This window comes from Tiliqua scincoides, chromosome 10, assembly GCF_035046505.1.
Source record: "Tiliqua scincoides isolate rTilSci1 chromosome 10, rTilSci1.hap2, whole genome shotgun sequence".
Taxonomy (NCBI): domain Eukaryota; kingdom Metazoa; phylum Chordata; class Lepidosauria; order Squamata; family Scincidae; genus Tiliqua; species Tiliqua scincoides.
Window position 1 is genome coordinate 851,429 of NC_089830.1, and position 17,276 is coordinate 868,704.

General features: G+C 49.3%; 2 protein-coding genes across 2 annotated transcripts; one reads left to right on the plus strand and one right to left on the minus strand.

Moving 5' to 3' along the window:
- Nucleotides 1–89: 89 nt before the first annotated feature.
- TMEM234 (transmembrane protein 234) lies at nucleotides 90–9,393 on the minus strand. Its single transcript, XM_066638918.1, has 5 exons — nucleotides 9,321–9,393; nucleotides 4,756–4,907; nucleotides 4,484–4,550; nucleotides 550–642; nucleotides 90–401 (listed from the first exon to the last, which is right to left on the minus strand). Exons 1-5 carry the CDS (start codon nucleotides 9,331–9,333, stop codon nucleotides 325–327), a joined length of 402 nt encoding a protein of 133 aa, XP_066495015.1. The 5' UTR covers nucleotides 9,334–9,393; the 3' UTR covers nucleotides 90–324.
- Nucleotides 9,394–10,157: 764 nt separating this feature from the next.
- On the plus strand, nucleotides 10,158–16,792 carry EIF3I (eukaryotic translation initiation factor 3 subunit I). The gene is made up of 11 exons (XM_066638711.1): nucleotides 10,158–10,199; nucleotides 10,646–10,738; nucleotides 12,189–12,276; nucleotides 12,747–12,812; nucleotides 13,301–13,450; nucleotides 13,551–13,678; nucleotides 13,915–14,025; nucleotides 15,157–15,246; nucleotides 16,103–16,176; nucleotides 16,350–16,442; nucleotides 16,527–16,792. The coding sequence occupies exons 1-11, from the start codon at nucleotides 10,158–10,160 to the stop codon at nucleotides 16,606–16,608; spliced, it is 1,017 nt and encodes a 338-aa protein (XP_066494808.1). The 3' UTR covers nucleotides 16,609–16,792.
- The last annotated feature ends 484 nt before the right edge of the window (nucleotides 16,793–17,276 follow it).

The following is a 17,276-nucleotide window of genomic DNA, read 5'->3' on the forward strand; positions in this document are numbered from 1 at the left end:
ACTCCACTCATGTAAAAACGACTCTCTGGAGCACCGTAAATGGCTCTCATGTGGGTTTAAAATACTCCCCTAACTGCGAGTGCAAATGTGCCATGAGAAAGCACGGATTCTGATGCTGACCGGCTGCCTCTGGATAACAAGAGCCTTCCAGCGCAGACTCCGCTCAGCCTGGCTGCTCCAAAAACCCAGGGCACGGAGAGCCAACGTGAGGCCCAGAGGCGAGGGGCAGTCTTGCCTCCACCAGTGGGCCCCTCTCCAGCATGCTGGGAGCTGAGAAGTTCCTTGGCTGTCAGCCATTCCACATTTGCTCCTCCAGCCTTCCTCTCAGAGTTTCTCACCCACAGACCCGGCTATGCAGAGAGCGACTCCAAGGCCAGTCAACAGCATTCCCAGGGCAGTCCCTGCAGAAAGAGAAGCAGCAAGAAAATAAACCCCAAACTCTTAATGGGAGCTTCCAGCCAATTTGTTCATGAGAGAAGGGGACAAGTAATCCTCTCTCCTACAAGCCATGCACAGAGCCGGCATCTTAGCCGTAACGGAGAGACTTACTGGCACCTCCAATATCTTCACCAAGCATCTTCCCCATGGCCAGCGTGAACATCAGAGCCAAAGAGTTGCAAAGAGGCACAGCCAGGGTCAGGTCTGCAGTGGGAGATGGAAAGGTGAAAACTAGATCTTCTGAAGCAAGACGACCAATAATTTTAAGAAGGCAACACAGGAGGGCCCTATCCAGAGAACCGTCAATCACAAGCAGACTGACTGCAACAGAAGCATTTCCAGACTAGCACATGTGAATCAAACAAGCCACAAGGGTCTGGTCTGCAGATGCAGGAGGGTGAAGTGGTGGGAATTGGAGGAGGTGCAGATTATATTACTTCAGACTGAAGAACAAGGGTGTCATTTTTGAATGCACTTCTATGTAAAAATGCTTCCTGCAAGCTACAAAAAGCAAGCAAGCAAAAAGGCAAGAGGTTCTAACCTGGCTTGCTCCTACTTGTGTTAGTTCTTCAAATGCTGGGGGGGACGGACGGGGACATTCCAGAGTGGCTTCTCCCACCTGTAGCCTGAAATAAAGGCAGCTCACAGTACCTCCTCCGAACTCGGACACCTCAGTCTGCTGTATATGTAGACAGTCTTATTTGCTTCTTCCTTGTCCCAGGTATCAGTGATCAGCCAGACCAGGAGATGAGCTAAACTCAGCCACTCATTCACTCCAAGAGGCACAAATCCCTGCCACAGGGCCATAGCTAAGGGGGCCAGGGGGGGCCTTTGCCCCCCCTGAACCAGCAGTTTACCCCCCTAGCATTTTTTCCAAACCTGTCCTCTTTATCTAATCTGGGGTCAGTTGGGGGTGATGTGAAGCCCTTTTACCAACATTTTTTATGCAAAGGAAGCATGATGGCTCAGTGCTTCTGGAAAATAGCCACAGAGGCCTGAGGGGGGACATGATTGAGACATATAAAATTATGCAAGGGATAGCTAGAGAGATGTTCTTTTCCCTCTCACATAACACCAGAATTTTAGGGGACATCCACTAAAATTGAGTGTTGGGGGTTAGGACGGACAAAAGAAAATATTTCTTTACCCAGCGTGCAATTGGTCTGTGGAACTCCTTGCCACAGGCAGTGGTGATGGCAACTTGCTTAGATGCCTTTAAGAGGGGATTGGACACATTTCTGGAGGAAAGTCCATCACAGGTTACAAGTCATGATAGGTATGTGCAAGCTCCTGATTTTAGAAGTAGGCTACCTCAATGCCAGGTGCAGGAGAGGACACCAGGATGCAGGTTGTGTCTTGCTGTCTTTTGTGCTCCCTGAAGCATTTGGTGGGCCACTGTGAGATACAGGAAGCTGGACTAGGTGGGCCTTTGGCCTGATTCAGCAGGGCTCTTCTTATGTTCTTATGTAGGCTATAAGCTCAATCAGGAGCCCAGGTCTACCCAAGCAGGTAGACCTGGGCTTCAAGTCCAGGTGGGAGCCCAGACCCAGGTCTGCCTGCCCAGCAAATGTCCACAGAAGTGATAAGTTCAAGCAGGAGCCCAGGTCTACACAGCAGGTAAACCTGGGCTCCAAGTCCAGGTCTACCCACCCAGCAAATGGCCACAGAGGCGATAAACTCAAGCAGGAGCCCAGGTCTACCTGCCTGGTTGACCTGGGCTCTGAAGGTGGTGCTCATGGCCCCTCCCAAACAGACACTGGATCCACCCCTGTTTCTAAGGAGATTCAACTCTCAGAAAGCTGGGAGGATTCAGCTCCACCAGGCAGAGTCCATACATTCAAATCTTATCTACTTTGCTTTTTAAAAGTAATAAATTCTTCTGTATTTCTTTGCCTGATTAATGATTAGTGGTTACCCTGAATGTTTTAATTTTGTTTTCTTGTTGGATTGTTTATGCCAATAAAGGTGAATGAAATGAAAATGAAATGAATGAATATTGTAAAAAAAATCTAGTGTTCCAATGACCTTACTGTATTTGACTAGCATATCTTTCCTCTTGCTTTTATGTAAAGTAAATCAATTTTATTTTAATATGTATCAATGCATCAGCAATCTGTCATTGACAAATGTTATTTAGGTGCTAGACTGGCGCTATATAGGCATTCTATAGGTGATAGATAGGTGCTAGACAGGCCCTAAATAGGTGTTAAATAGGCGCTATAGAGGTGTTAGATAGGCATTACATAGGCGCTATATAGGTGCTAGACAGGCCTAGATAGGCACTATATAGCTGTTAGATAGGCGCTAGATAAGTGTTACATAGGTGCTAAAAAGGCACTATATAGGTGTTAAATAGCCGCTATATAGGCATAGGTGTTATGTAGGTGCTATATAGGCATTAGGTGTTAGATAGGCGCTATATAGGTGTTAGATAGGCATTACATAGGCGCTATATAGGTGTTAGGCACTATATAGGTGTTAAATAGATACTATATAGGCATTAGGTGTTAGATAGGTGTTATGTGGGTGCTAGATAGGTGTAGATAGGAGCTATATAAGAGCTATATAGGCATTAGATAGGTGCTATATAGGTGTTAGATAGGCGCTAAATAGGTACTATATAGGTGTTAGATAGATGCTAGATAGGTGCTAGATAGGCACTATATAGGTGTTGCATAGCACTAGATAGGCATTATATGGGTGCTATATAGGTGTTACATAGGTTCTAGATAGGCGCTAGCTAGGTGTTAAATAGGCACTTTCAATACAAGTAAATACTACCTGCATCACAGTGATATGTTTTACTTTTGCAGGCTTGCAGGCCTGTGTATTGCACTGGTGTATAAATGAAAGGATATCTTGCATGTTATTTTTATGTAGGCAATACATTTTACATGGTATGCAGAGATGCATTTATTCTATGCAAATTATTTTTACGTTGCCTTACAGATAATGAATGCATCTTTCTAAAAAAAAAACCCCACATTATTTTCTCTTCATGAAATTTGGGGGAGTTTCGGGTATTTTATGTTTCTCCAGACTTATCCTTTCATTTTGCCCACCAGCATAGATACCTAACATCATTGTCCCCCTTGAAAAAATAGTCGCCCCCCCACCTCTAGAATCCTGGTTACGGGCCTGTCCTGCTACCTGGCCTCTGGTTTCCAGTGGATTTAAACAACACAAAAGGATCTAGGTTGCTGAGCTTTTAGGACACGTAGCTCTCGTGCTAGCAAGCTCTTCTTTGCAAGGTCAACCAGGGTTTGGCAGAAACACTGGGCTTTGAGCTGCCTAGACAGCCAGGAATGTCCGTGGCCCCAGAGTTTCCTGTTAGTGTTTGGCGTGAAGCATGACATAAATGCTAACTGTTAAAGTGATCAATAGGACAAGCTCTGCCTTCCCTTTCTGAATTGCTCTCTGGAGTCTGGGGACAGCAGCACAGCGGTGATTGAAGGTTGGCTGGCAGAACCAGCAGTGTTGCAGTCCCATCTTGATCAGGAAAGGTGCACCCAACTGAGGCCAGACAGGTGGCTGGCGGAAGCAACAGGCAGGTGCATGGTGGGATGCCCTGTGCCAGCCTGCTGCCTGAAGTCACCATCCTCAGTTGTCATACTGTTGCACTGATGCATCAGACTTTCAGCTAGAACATTTTCTTTTTTAAGTGAAGATGTTACTCCTCAGCTCTACTAAGAGTCTGGATAGCACCTGCCTTGGCCACACTGTGGTAATTAAAGGACCTAGGACCAAATCCTATCCCATTTCCCAGCGCGGGTTCAGCCATGCCAACAGGGTATGCACTGCGTCCTGCAGTACGGGGGCAGTCTTGGAGGCCTCCTCTAGGCAAGGGAACGTTTGTTCCCTTTCTTCAGGGCTGTACTGCAGCTGCACCTGTAATGGAGAGTTGGATAGGATTGGGCCCTTTTCTAACATCTATTGCAATGGACTTGGGGACTGGGCTAGAAGATCTACCAAGGTGGGAACTGTCCACTCTCCTCTTCTCCCTGCATTCCATTCACACCCTCCAGAAGTGTTTGGGAAGACCCACCTGTGGAAGCCAGAGTGAGGTAGTACACAAGCGAGCCCGATTGGTTGAGCAAAAATGGCACCATGTACTGCAAAGGGAAAAAAAAGAAAAAGAAAACCCAGGTCAGCATGGTCAGATCTCCAGTTTCACAGAGGTAGAGAGATTTGAGACACCTGGCATAACAAAGGATTCAGTGGGACTTGCTCTCAGGTAAGTGTCTATACAGGGCTGAAAGCAATCTTCAAAGCACTGTCTGGAAGAAACTACTCAGGATTTGGGGAAGAGCAGGATACCTTGTAATTGAGACACAGGAATTTCATCTCTGCCAGCAGTTGCAGGGTCCGCTTCTCTCTCTTCACCTGCTCTAAACCCTCCGTTCCCCTTTTCAGAAATGGGTTGGTTCCTCCCCAAAGAACAGCCACGAGGATCAAAGCAGCCACTTCACCTGCAACAGCAAAACTCTCAGATTATATTCGAGAATTATTCCGAAGAACTTTTCAAAGTAGGAGCTGGGAAACAGTGAAGGACGAGGCTAAAGGGTGCTTGTAAAAAGGGGGGGGGTCGCTTTCACCCCATCTTTTTCAACACGCGCTAATAGATGAAGTAGAGATTCTAACCTGTGGTCCTATCCAAGCTTGCTTGGGAATAATTCTCACTAAGTTCAGTGCGGCTTTCTTTCAAGTAAAATCTGATCAGGAGAGGTGTTTATTCCTGGTGAGCAAGATCGCGTTACAGCCTAAGAGTCCAATCCTACCCAATTTTCCAATGCCGGTGCAACTGTGCCAGTGGGGCATGTACTGCAACTTGTGGTGGGGCAGTAGTCACAGAGGCCTCCTTAAGGTATGGGAACATTTGTTCCCTTGCCTTGGGGCTGTATTGGGCCCCAAGGGTCCAATCCTAGTCAACTTTCCAGCATCGATGCAGCCACAAGGCAGCCCTGAGGTAAGGGAACAAGTGTTCCCTTACCTTGAGGAGGCCTCTGTGACTGCTTCCCCACCACAGGATGCAGCGCACACCCCATTGGCACAGCTGCACTGTTACCTGAAAATCCCCTTTTGCCTTTAGTTGTGATTTTCTCTTTATCTGGTTATGTACCATGGACTGAAGTATCATGCAGATTAAACCTCAACACACAGGTCACAATCAGGTCAAGTCACAAGCGCACACAACCTCCACTTCCCTGTGGTTATAGGCATCTTAAATCCACCTCCCTGATCATACATTGTAGGAAGAAGTATGGCATCTTAAATCATTGTTAAGTGTCTCCTATTCATTGTACTGTTTTAACTCAATCACTGCTTAAGTACTGTATGCAAACTGGAACTGCCTTCTTGTGTTGGTATTGTTAGCCAGCCACAGACCCCATTGATTTTGCTGATAACTGACACATCCACTTCCCTATGAACTTATTCCCAAGTACCACCCAGCTCAGCTCTGTCTCAAAAACCCCTTTTTAAAAGAGGGCTTCTGCCACATGCTCTCTCTCTCTGGCTCCCCCTTCCAAGGACCAACACATCTGTGTTGCGTCAGAGGGTCCTCCACACAGGACTCTCCCCCCCCATCCAACTGCTCTACAGGACAGGTAACTATCTCGCATCTGGAACTCTTTCCCTTCTCCCCCCCCTTTTTCTCCCCTTCACTCCCCATCTCTAGTCAGCGACTGGATTTGGCAGACCAGGGACCCCTAAAATCCTTCCCTACAACCTTTTTCTAATTTCCTCGGATGCACCAAATACTCTTTACATGCAACCACCATAAAAGCTAGCTACACTAGATTCACGTACTAGGACTAAGAAACATATACTCATGTGCATACTGTTTCTGTAATAAAACTATAATCTTTTATTGAAAATTATCTTTCTCTCAGTCTCCTTTTTAAGCTAAAGGGAATTTCTCTGCATTATGCCGTCTTGTTATCCAGCCTGCGATCCTGAGGTTCCAAAAAGAGTAGTGTAATAATTCCCCCTAAACAAAACAGCCCTTTTGGTAACACACCAGCACTGGGAAATTGGATAGGGTTGGGCCCTAAGACTTACTGAACACAGTGGGCTTACTTTTCAGCAAAGTAACACTGTTTTTAAACACCTTTACTGATCAGGTAGTCAGTGACTAGGAGTACAGACTCTGCCTGGGGGTGGCAGTGACCCATATACACGAATTAACAAGTGCCATCTTCTGTATATAGGGGCTGCAGGACGCAGAGCTGAAGATTAGGCCACTAACGGAGATGAAGTGCACCGCTTTATATCTCTGTCTCTACATTTCCGAATGGTGCACAAATCTGAAATCTACTGAACAGGACGCCGTTGGAGAGCACCATATTTTGAAATGATGCATCATGCAAGGATGAAGGGCCACATGAAACCAGACCATAAATAAGCACCCTCCTCTTTCCTTCACCGCAGAGGAGGCCTGTCCATGAGGGCAACTGAGACACTCTCCCCACATGGCAGGTGGTGGGGGTTCTTACCTACTCACTCCCCCTCCCAGATTCGAGGAGGAGGAGGGGGACAGAACAGAGCCCACCACTCCCTCCTCCTCTGCACTTCCTCTTTCGCTCTGTGTACCTTCCTGCCTCCAAACCAGGAGCCCAATACAGCAGGACCTTGCACTCTTGTCTGGTTAGGGACCAGAGCGTGAATAACAGGACAAAAAGGATGAATGTCAAAGCAGAGCCTTTTTCATTTAAAAGATTTTTACCCCACCTTTCCTAAGCCGAAGTAAATGCCCAAAGTGGCTTACAATTCCAGATTAAGAAATAATTAAAATCACAATAAGGGCAGTACAACCTGTTAGAGGAGGGTAACTATTTATAACCAAAGCTCTGCTGGGAGCTGATAAACAACCCACCACCCAAATGCAGCAGTGGACCTGCCATTCACTGAACAGGGCAAATGCCCAGGGCGCATAGACTCAAGAGCCTCTAGCACCGTGTGGGAAGCTGTCTGAGGCTCCTGAGGTGGTCGGAAACTGTGTTTCTGATTTGCAGGAAGCACAGCTTAAGACTGTAGGAAAGACGCAGGTGGCTTCCCTGGTCAGTCCTGGAGCTGTGTGAGGCTCCATTTCGCTCCAGGTAAGTGGGGGGTGGCTTCATGTGGCGAGGGGGGGTGGGCAACATTGCAGACCTTGCCCCTGGGCACCTCGAGGGGAGGTCCACCACTGCCCAAATGCAGATGGAAAATGTTTTGAGTCCTTGCAGAAAGACCATGAGGAAGGAGGGTAGTTCTTAGTTCCCTCAGTAGAGAATTCCATAATTGAGGTGCCACTACAGGGCTTGCCCTCACACTGTCACCCCTCTAACTTGGGACAATGGCTGCATTTGAAGGAGAGCCCCCTCAGAAGTCCCAAGAGCTCAAAATGTTTCTGTTTAGTCTTGTGAGTGTGTGATGTATCATCTATCTGGTCCCTGCGCCTCTCTATGCTTTTGTTATGTTTTTATTTATTGTTAAATATATTGTGGGGTTTTTGTTTAAGTTCGACATTGTAATCTGCCCTGGTCATCTGCTCCAGCAGGGGACAGGCAGGGTAGAAATATTTTAAATAAATAGGAGAGTGAGCTGAAATGTATGAGAGAAGGTGATTCCTCAGTTAACCTTACGGAGCTTGCAAATTTGTTTGGGCCCAAAGACAAAATGTAAATAACTAACTACGTAACACATGCAAAATGTGTGTAAAACCTAAATAAACAAAAAAAAAAGAAAAATAAACATAAGAATGTTGACAGAAGTTGTTGAGGGTTGGATGACATTGGATGAGAGAGGAAAGCAGGTGCAGGAAATTCTGAAATCTGGTTATAATTGAAAGCAATGAATTCAAGGTATTGCTGTACTTGGGGTGGGGAACATACGAACATCAGAAGAGCCCTGCTGGATCAGGCCAAAAGCCCATCTAGTCCAGCTATCTCTCAGTGGCCCACCAGACGCTTCAGAAAGAACACAAGACAAGAGACCTCATCCTGGTGCCCTCCCTTGCATCTGGCATTCTGACATAGCCCATTTCTAAAATCAGGAGGTTGCGCATACACATCATGGCTTGTAACCCGTGATGGATTTTTCCTCCAGAAACTTGTCCAATCCCCTTTTAAAGGCATCCAGGCCAGTCACCATCACCACATCCTGTGGTAAGGAGTTCCACAGACTAATTGTACTCTTGGTAAAAAAAAAAATACTTTCTTCTCTCTGTCCTCACTCTCCCAACACTCAACTTTAATGGCTGCCCCTGTTCTGGGGCTTCGTGAGAGGGAAAAGAGCGTCTCTCTATCCGCCCCCCTGCACTGCTTCTAGACCCAGGAGGCTGCATATGACCATCGTGACTTGCAACCTGCAATGGACTTTTCCCCGAGAAATATGTCTGACCCCCTTTGGAAGGCATCCAGGGCAGGTGCCATCGCCACACTCAGTGGCAAGGAGTTCCGCAGGCTGGGAAAAAAAAGAGGCCCTTTGTCTGTCTGACTCTCCTGACACTCAACTTCAGTGGTGTTCCTCCAGTCACTCTCTCTGTCACCGTGTCCTGTGGCAGGGCGTTCCACAGATACTCGGGCAGTGGCTGCCCCCTCGCTCTGGAGCTCAGTGAAAGGAACAAGGACGCCCCGCCCGCCTACCACCCTCTGCCTGACGTCTTCCCCACGTCCTGTGGCAGGGAGTTCCACAGATGCTCAGCTGCAGTGGCTGTTCCTGGTTCTGGTGCTGCCTGAAAGGGAAAGAAACTCCTCCACCCGTTCTCTGTCACCGTGTCCCGTGGCAGGGAGTTCCACAGACCCATCTGCAGTGGCTGCCCCTGCTCCCCCACCCCCGGCATGCCCCCCCAGCAGAGACCAGGCTCCTCCCCGCCCAGCCCCCACCGGAAGTGGCCTCCTCACCTGGAGACGCCATAGCAGCGCAGACCACCAGCAACAAGCCGAGGCCTGGAGCGGCGCTCCCGCCACTTCCGGTTCTGAATGGACAGCCGCCTTGGGGGGCGCTGCCGCTCTGTCCCTTCGCCTCTATGGTGCGAGGCAGCCTTCTTCCGGCTCTTCCCCGCACTGACCATAGAGTCCTTCGCTCGGGAGTTCGCAGAGAGACCGGAAGGGAGCAAGGCCTGAACCGGAAGTGTTGGGAACGAGGACTTCAATTTCCGCTTCGACGCCTGCTCCGCTCCGCCTCTCTCGCTCGCGCTCCTGCTGCCTGCCCGGCTGCTGTCCTCGCGGTGTTGCCGCCGCCATGGTGAGTCTCCCCTACAGCCTTTGAGCCTCACAACAGCCCTGCGAGGTAGGCCAGGCCAGGCGGGGGAGTGACTGGCCGGTCAGCCGCCCCGGGGGGGGGTTCCGTGGCTGGGGCTGGAGCGGCGCCTCCCAGGTGGTGCTGGGGCTACTGCCCCCCCCCCCGACTTCCGCATAAGACCCTAAGAGGAGCGTCCTGCGGCAGGGAGTTCCACGGGTTAAGCACACTCTGGTTGTAAGAAGAGCCCCGCTGGACCAGGCCCAGGCCCAGGGCCCCTCCAGTCCAGCTCTGCATCTCACAGCCGCCCACCAGATGCCTCGGGAAGCACACAAGCCTGCTGCATCCTGGTGCCCTAACCCTTCAGCTGCATTCTGAGGTCGCCTCTTGTAAAAGCAGGCGGGTGCATTTCCCATCAGAGCTTGGAACCTGCATTGGACTTTTCCTCCATCAATATGCCCAGTCCCTTTTAAAAATTACCTAAGTCAGGCGCTATCAGCATGTCCTGTGGCAAGGAGTTCCGCAGACTTATTACACACTGGGTATAAGAATGTAATAAGGGCCCCACCAGATCAGGACAAAGGGCCATCTAGTCCGGCTTCCTGTATCTCACAGCGACCCACCAGGTACCTCAGGGAGTGCAACAAGAGACTTGCTGCCTGTTACCAGTCCTTTGCACCTGGTGTTCAGAGACAGTCTACTTCTAGAACCAGGCATGGGATTGAGTAGCCCCATTGCAGGGCTACTTGGCTTACCCAGGGGAAGGGGACGAAAGCCGCCTTCTCCTGAGGAGCCACTGGTGGTGCCTGCGAAGTGTGCAGGATACAGCAACAGCCGTTTTTGGTGCTGCTGCAGTCCCATGCGCCGGCAGCTCAGAATTGGGCTGTAAGTAGCTTATAGTTCTAGAAAGGGTTCTTGCCGCTTGATGTTTGGCTCTCCAGTTTAAGAGTGTGTGTTTTTATTTAATTTTTTACCGTGTCTCTCTTAGAAACCGATTCTGCTGCAAGGCCATGAAAGGTCAATTACTCAGATCAAATACAACAGAGAAGGAGACCTGCTGTTCACCGTAGCCAAAGATCCGGTACGCATCTCTTGCATTGTACTTTCAAGCCAAAGTGGCATCCCTTTGCTCTCTGTGCAAGGCCTGTAATGAGTGGCAGGAAGGAAAAGAAGACAGACAGACAGACAGACAGACAGACAGACAGACACCCAGTCCGCATTCTGTAGCTGGGTCCGTTGCGTCCATTTACACCAGTTCCTGGAAAATGGGATCTGCCCATTGTTGTTCATGTTTTTGCGAGGTTGAAGATCAGGCCCTGCACTGCACTACCTGTGGGGCTGCCCTTGAAAAACATGGAGGAGTTCAGATGGTACCAAGCAGGCGTGTCAAACATAAGGCCGAACACGGCCTGCATAAGTTTTTTATCTGGCCCTTGAGCTCTCAGTTGCTGAGCACTGCTGAGGTGTCACTGCTGAAAGGGTGGCCCCCATGATAATTGAGCTCTCCCATATCCTGAAATGTGATCAAAGTTTGTTTATTTTCTCTTCTGTTGTTTGCAGCTAATGAGTTCCTAAGTCAGGAAAAGTGCTTATTTCTGGTTATGACATGTTTAGTGACATCTCTTCCAGCCCTCAGCAGGCATCATGAATGCTATTTGGCCCACTCTGTGAAATGAGTTTGACACCCCTGGTACAGAGGCTTGTGTCCTTATAGACACAAGAGAGCAGGAAGGTATCCTACCAGTTGCTTTGGTATCTCTGATTAAAAGCGGGATATAAATAAGATCTGGGCTGCAGCATGTTTGGGTGCCAGCCCCAATTCAGGGTGCTGCCTTTGCTTTGGTCTCTTCACAAAAGAGACCTGTATATCTCCCTGTACGAACTCACAGTGGTGAAAATCTGCCATAGGCCTTGCTCAGAGCCCCTTTGGAAGTAGGTCTCATTGAATCCGATGGAACTTATTTCCAGGCAGTAAGTGTGTATAAGTGTGCAGCCTGAGGAAGTTGATCATGGCCAAGGCTACAGTCCTGTGCACAATTACATGAGAGAAAGTACCATTGAACGCAGTGGGGCTTACTTCTGAGTATCCATGCATAGGCTTGCACTACATGCCCCATTGAAATTAATGGGGCTTAAGTTTATTTAGTTTATTTATCACATTTTTATACCACCCTTCTTCCAAAGAGCTCAGGGTGGTGTACACAGCTCAACAACCCTGTGAGGTAGGTGGGGCTGAGAGAAAGTGACTGGCCCAAGGTCACCCAGGAAGCTTCATGACTGAGAGGGGATTTGAACCTGGATTTAGTCACAATTAACTTGGATTGTATCCTAAGGTGAATCCTGAATAATTTCCACTTAAAACATACAATGAGATCTTATAATTTACCCCAGTTTATCATGCAATATGTGCTAATTTGTTTCTCTTGGCAGTAATATTTATTTATTTAAAGCCCTAGCTTTAATCAGTAAGCTGGGAAAAATCCACCGTGATGTTGGAGGGGTGACTAATATATTGACTCTTTTTTGACCAGATTGTTAACGTTTGGTACTCTGTCAACGGCGAAAGACTTGGCACATACAATGGACACACTGGTGCTGTCTGGTGCGTGGATGCAGATTGTATCCTTTGGTTTTTAAAAACCAGTAGTGTATATTAAGGGCCCAGGTTTTCAGGCATGGAGTTTGAGGTGTTCTTAATGAGAAATGTGGGAGAGAACATTCTTGTCTCGCTTGCGCATGGCTTTGGACTGAGTTTCCAAATGGCCCGTTCTGATGGAGCAACTGTTGATCTGAAGCAGCAATAGGGCACTTTGCTTTCCTGCAGTGGACTGAGAGGATGGTGTATGAAAATGTATAGAAGGTAGCAGGTAGAACATTTATTATGTTTAGGATGCATGTGAGTTAAAAGAGAGGTCCTTGCTCTCCACCCAGCTCTCATTCACACAGGGGATGTTCAGGTACTGCCCCTGGTATGTTGTGCTTTGGAATCCTTTTATGTCTGGATATTGAAGCCACCCTAGAACTTGGATGCCTCCCTTGCTGCAAGATGTCCCTGTTTATATGTTAGAATTCCTTGACTGCTGCTTCAGGGGACACGAGGCACGTGCTGACTGGCTCTGCAGATAACAGCTGCCGGCTCTGGGACTGTGAGACAGGTAGGACTTTGATTCAAAAGCCTTTGGGAAGGGGCTGCTGAGATCATGCTGAAGGGAGGCTAGCCTAGCTTGTCCTGCTTCCTGTTAATGTTTGGTTAGCCTCCCCCCCTGTAATGTTCTTCAGCGACGCAAGAACGTTCCTTGGTTAAGCAAGAAACACCTGTGCTTTAGTCGCTTCTGCTGAAAAATGATGGCAGCCTTCTAATGAGGCTTGCTTGGGAGTAGGCCCCATTTGAACTCCACTGGACACTTTTCGGAGTTGACATGCCCAGAATTGAGCCAGTAGCCACAAGCTGTCCTCTGGTGATGAGGGCAGGAGTATGGCTCAGTGATTTTGCATGCAGAAAGTCCTAGCAGTCCATGCCTGCGGTTCACAGGGTCTCTAGCAGTAGCCCTGAGAAACGCCTCCTTCTGTCTGGAGGAGAGAAGTAGATGGTCCAATGAATTGCTCACACAAGCCTGTTTTCTGTGCTGTCCTGTTTGATTAGGGAAGCAGCTGGCTCTGGTCAAGACCAACTCAGCGGTGCGGACCTGCGGCTTTGACTTTGGAGGGAACATCATCATGTTTTCTACTGACAAACAAATGGGCTACCAATGCTTTGTGAACTTCTTTGACCTCCGTGACCCCAGCCAGATTGGTGAGGCCTTTGGGAAGGGCAGCAAAAGTTGGGATGGGCTCTGCCCCCAGGCCCTTGGCTGGTGTCTCTGAACCCCCTTTCCATTTTCCTTTGTCCACAGAGAACGATGAGCCATACATGAAGATCCCCTGCAGCGAGTCCAAGATCACAAGTGGTGTTTGGGGTCCCCTTGGGGAGTTCATCATTGTGGGACATGAAAATGGGGAGCTGAACCAGTTTAGCGCAAAGGTGAGTACGAGTGGGGAGGCTTAGCGGCAGGGCTCTTGGGCTTGCTGATGCCGGAAACAAAGCCACTGCAACCAGCTGGCAAGACCAGCTTTTGTTTCCCCCCCAGCCTGCTCTGCAGTTCTTATCAGGCAGTTGTATAAATTCTGTGAGGATACTTGGCAGCTGGGGAGAAATGTATGTTCTTTTCCTGTGGCCTAGAGGCACTATTTACCCTTGATCTCCCTCTTCCCTCCTAGTCCGGGGAGGTCCTCATGAACGTCAAGGAGCACACCAAGCAGATCAATGACATCCAGACCTCCAGAGATATGACCATGTTCATCACCGCCTCCAAGGACAACACTGCCAAGGTGCGTCTTGCAGTTGGAAAGCCCCCTCTGGAAGCCAGCCTCTGAGGTTGGGACTTGGGGAGGCAAGGTACATTTTAGTGTCGTAAGCAGAACCCTGCAACAGCCAGAAAGGGGCTGCTGGAACTTCCCTTCCAGGTTCGCCTTTGAGCATAAACCAGGAAGTGGAGAAGGAGGCCTTGATCTGGTGTGGCCTTTCCTTGCAACAGCTCCTTGCCTTCCTGTGTGTGGGTCATGGCAGAGTTTGGGATTCATGTGTCAGCTGGGCCAGAAGGGCTAGTGGGCTCAGAGTGGAGTACTCACAAGTTCTTTTGGGGCATCTGGGTCTCCTGTGCATCAAATGAGCAAGCTAGGTGCAGAAGTGCCAGGAAAGGGTGACCACCAGTCAGGCTTCTTCCTTTCAGATACAAGGAGCATCCTGTGCATGGCTGTGTATTTCTTAATAGCAATGATAATAATAACAGCAGCAACACAGACCAACACTCATTTTGCTGTCGTAAACGTTAGACCTATTCCTGAGTATATTTGGGGTGCAGATTCCAAAAATGGCATCGGTTTTGCTCTATCAGAGATACGGCACGACCTTGTTAGTGAATGGTTCAGTTGACACTCCAAATTCATAGAAAACCACCATAAATTTTGAAAAAACATTTCTGACCCTCAAATTTTCAGTGCTGTGTAATAATATAACCCCCCCAACTATGCTTCTACCAAGAAAATCTTCATCTAACAGTCCCCAAATAAACAATGTAGGATCACCAATTTGCTGCATTGATGCCACACCCAGGGCAGTTAACAAAATTAACAACTCAGACGATTAACAGTTAGTGCAAACTGACAACCAGCCGTCACGTGGGAATTCACTTCTGATGCCCTAGTCAGCCTCCGTCCTGCTGTGGAGCAGCATTTTGGGGTGGCCCAGTGTGAGTGCAGAGAGATGCCCTGCAGCCCTCCTCTGTGGGTGGGGAATTTGTGATTGCTGGGCTGGTAGGAAGTGGGCCATCAGAGTGATGGGCTGGTGGACTGGGAGCAGTGAGGTCTCCAAGGCCAGTTGTTGGGACCTTCAGGACGCTCTGGCTCCAAAAAGGCTCTTCACTGAGAAGGCACCTCACAGTCCACATCTCCTTTTGGCAGCTGTTTGACTCCACAACGTTGGATCACCTGAAGACGTTCAGGACAGAGCGGCCTGTGAACTCTGCGGCTCTCTCGCCCATCTTTGACCATGTATGTTGGAGGGTGAACTGGGCTGTGTGTCTTGTCCTTGTTCCCCCATCCCCCAGTGGCATCATCTCATTCCTAGAGCTGTGTTGTCTCGTGGGCTGGACTGTCTCTGAGGCCAACTAAGGCGGTTGCCTCAGGTAGTCAGTTAGTGGAGAGACACCCAATTCTACTGCTGCTTCTGCTCCCTAGATTTGAAAAGGGAGAGCAGAAGGGGAGGTGTGCAGGAGAGCGATGGGCTGAGTGCTTCGAATGCTCTAGCCCACCACTGTCCTCCCCTCCACGTTTCCTGTTCTGCTGTCTTCTTCCTTTTCAAGTCTAAGGAGCAGGAGGAGGAAGAGTGGTGGCAGCCAGCCCCACCACGTGGTGCACCGCCTACAGTGCTGGCCTCCCAGTGGTGTGGGAAGTATCTTCTGCGTGAGCATGTTTGAGATGGAAGTCTGAGTCATGAGGCCCCTTCTGAACACAGGCCATATTCCACGTCTAACCCGCGTGGCTCCCGTTGGATTGGAACAGGAATTGGTGCAAATGCATGGGGGACCAGGTGGCGTGAATGAAAGGAGCGTATGGAAAGGCGTTAATCCCCAATTCCCGGTTGCTTGGGACACACCTGGGTGGGCCAGAGTTTAGAGCGTAGCAGTGGTGGTGGTGGTAGAGTTCTCTCTTGTTGTGGAACTGTTCCTAGGGGCGGGGGGTGCACCCTGGGACTTCTGTGTCTGACTGGCTTTCCCCTGTGGCAGCGAGAGAGACCATCTGGTCTTGGACAGGGACTGCTGTACTGCGTCCCTAGATCACTGCCTCATGCCACAAGAACAAGCAATTGAAAAAAGATTGTGCTCTCCCTCCCCCCCTTCTTTGCCAGGTCGTGTTGGGTGGTGGACAGGAAGCCATGGACGTGACGACCACCTCCACCAGGATCGGCAAGTTTGAGGCCAGGTGAGTGGCTTTTGGCTTGGCTTGTTCCTTCAATGGATGGTGGCAGTGCTGTGGCAGCTGTTGTGTTGCCAGGAAACAGAGCCCCGGGTTGCAGAGGGCCAGGTGCTGCTGCTCCTCCCACTCAGGTGGGCTCTGGGGTGGTCACCTCCTGCTTTCATCCCTCCTGGCTTTAGGTACTTCCACTTGGGCGTTGAGGAAGAATTTGGGCGTGTCAAGGGCCACTTTGGGCCCATCAACAGCGTGGCTTTCCACCCGGATGGAAAGAGGTAAGGGCTTTGCTGCTGCTCCTGAATCTCAAAGCGGTGGGTGTTTCATGGGGTGGGATTCATGTCTCCTCCTCTTGCTTCCAGCTACAGCAGTGGTGGTGAGGATGGCTACGTCCGCATCCATTATTTCGACCCTCAGTACTTTGAGTTTGAGTTTGAAGTCTGAACCTGCTCCCTTGGACCTGCTCGCTGATTTACTAGGATGGGACGGAGCTGTTGCTGCTGCTGCTTTGTTATGGAGCAGCACTGGGGTGTCTGCTCTTGGGCACGGCTCCTCCCTGCGCTTTGAGGTGTATTTATAAAGGTAATATAGGAAAAAATAATAAACACTCAATTATTTTCCCACCACAGTTGGTGTATGTGTGAATTCATGTGTTCTGGTTTATGTCATCATTACTATTAGGTGGTTCATTCTTAATTTGGGAGAGGGAGCCGTGACTCACTGGCCGAGCCCTTGCTTTGCAAGCCGGAGGTCCCAGGCTTGATCCCTGGCCACATCTGCAGGAGGGTGGGTTGGGAAAGACCCCCATCAGAAGCCCAGGAGAGCCACTTCCAGGCAGCAAAGCAGTCGGAACCGAGCTGTATATACTTGCCAAGCATTGGAGTTGGCAAAAAAGCAGCTTTATGTCCAGCTTTTTGTCACCGAACACTTTATTTGTTGCAGCTCAGGGTAGTCACAGCTCTGAGTACAGAAGTGTCTCCTTGAACTAATACATGTTCGCGCCATGCTTTCCAAGGGTGCACACTGCTTTGTGTGCATTACCTAGAAGCTGACTTTGGAACTGCCCTGCAAGATGCACGAACATTATTGCCGCTCCCACATTGCAGCTGGGA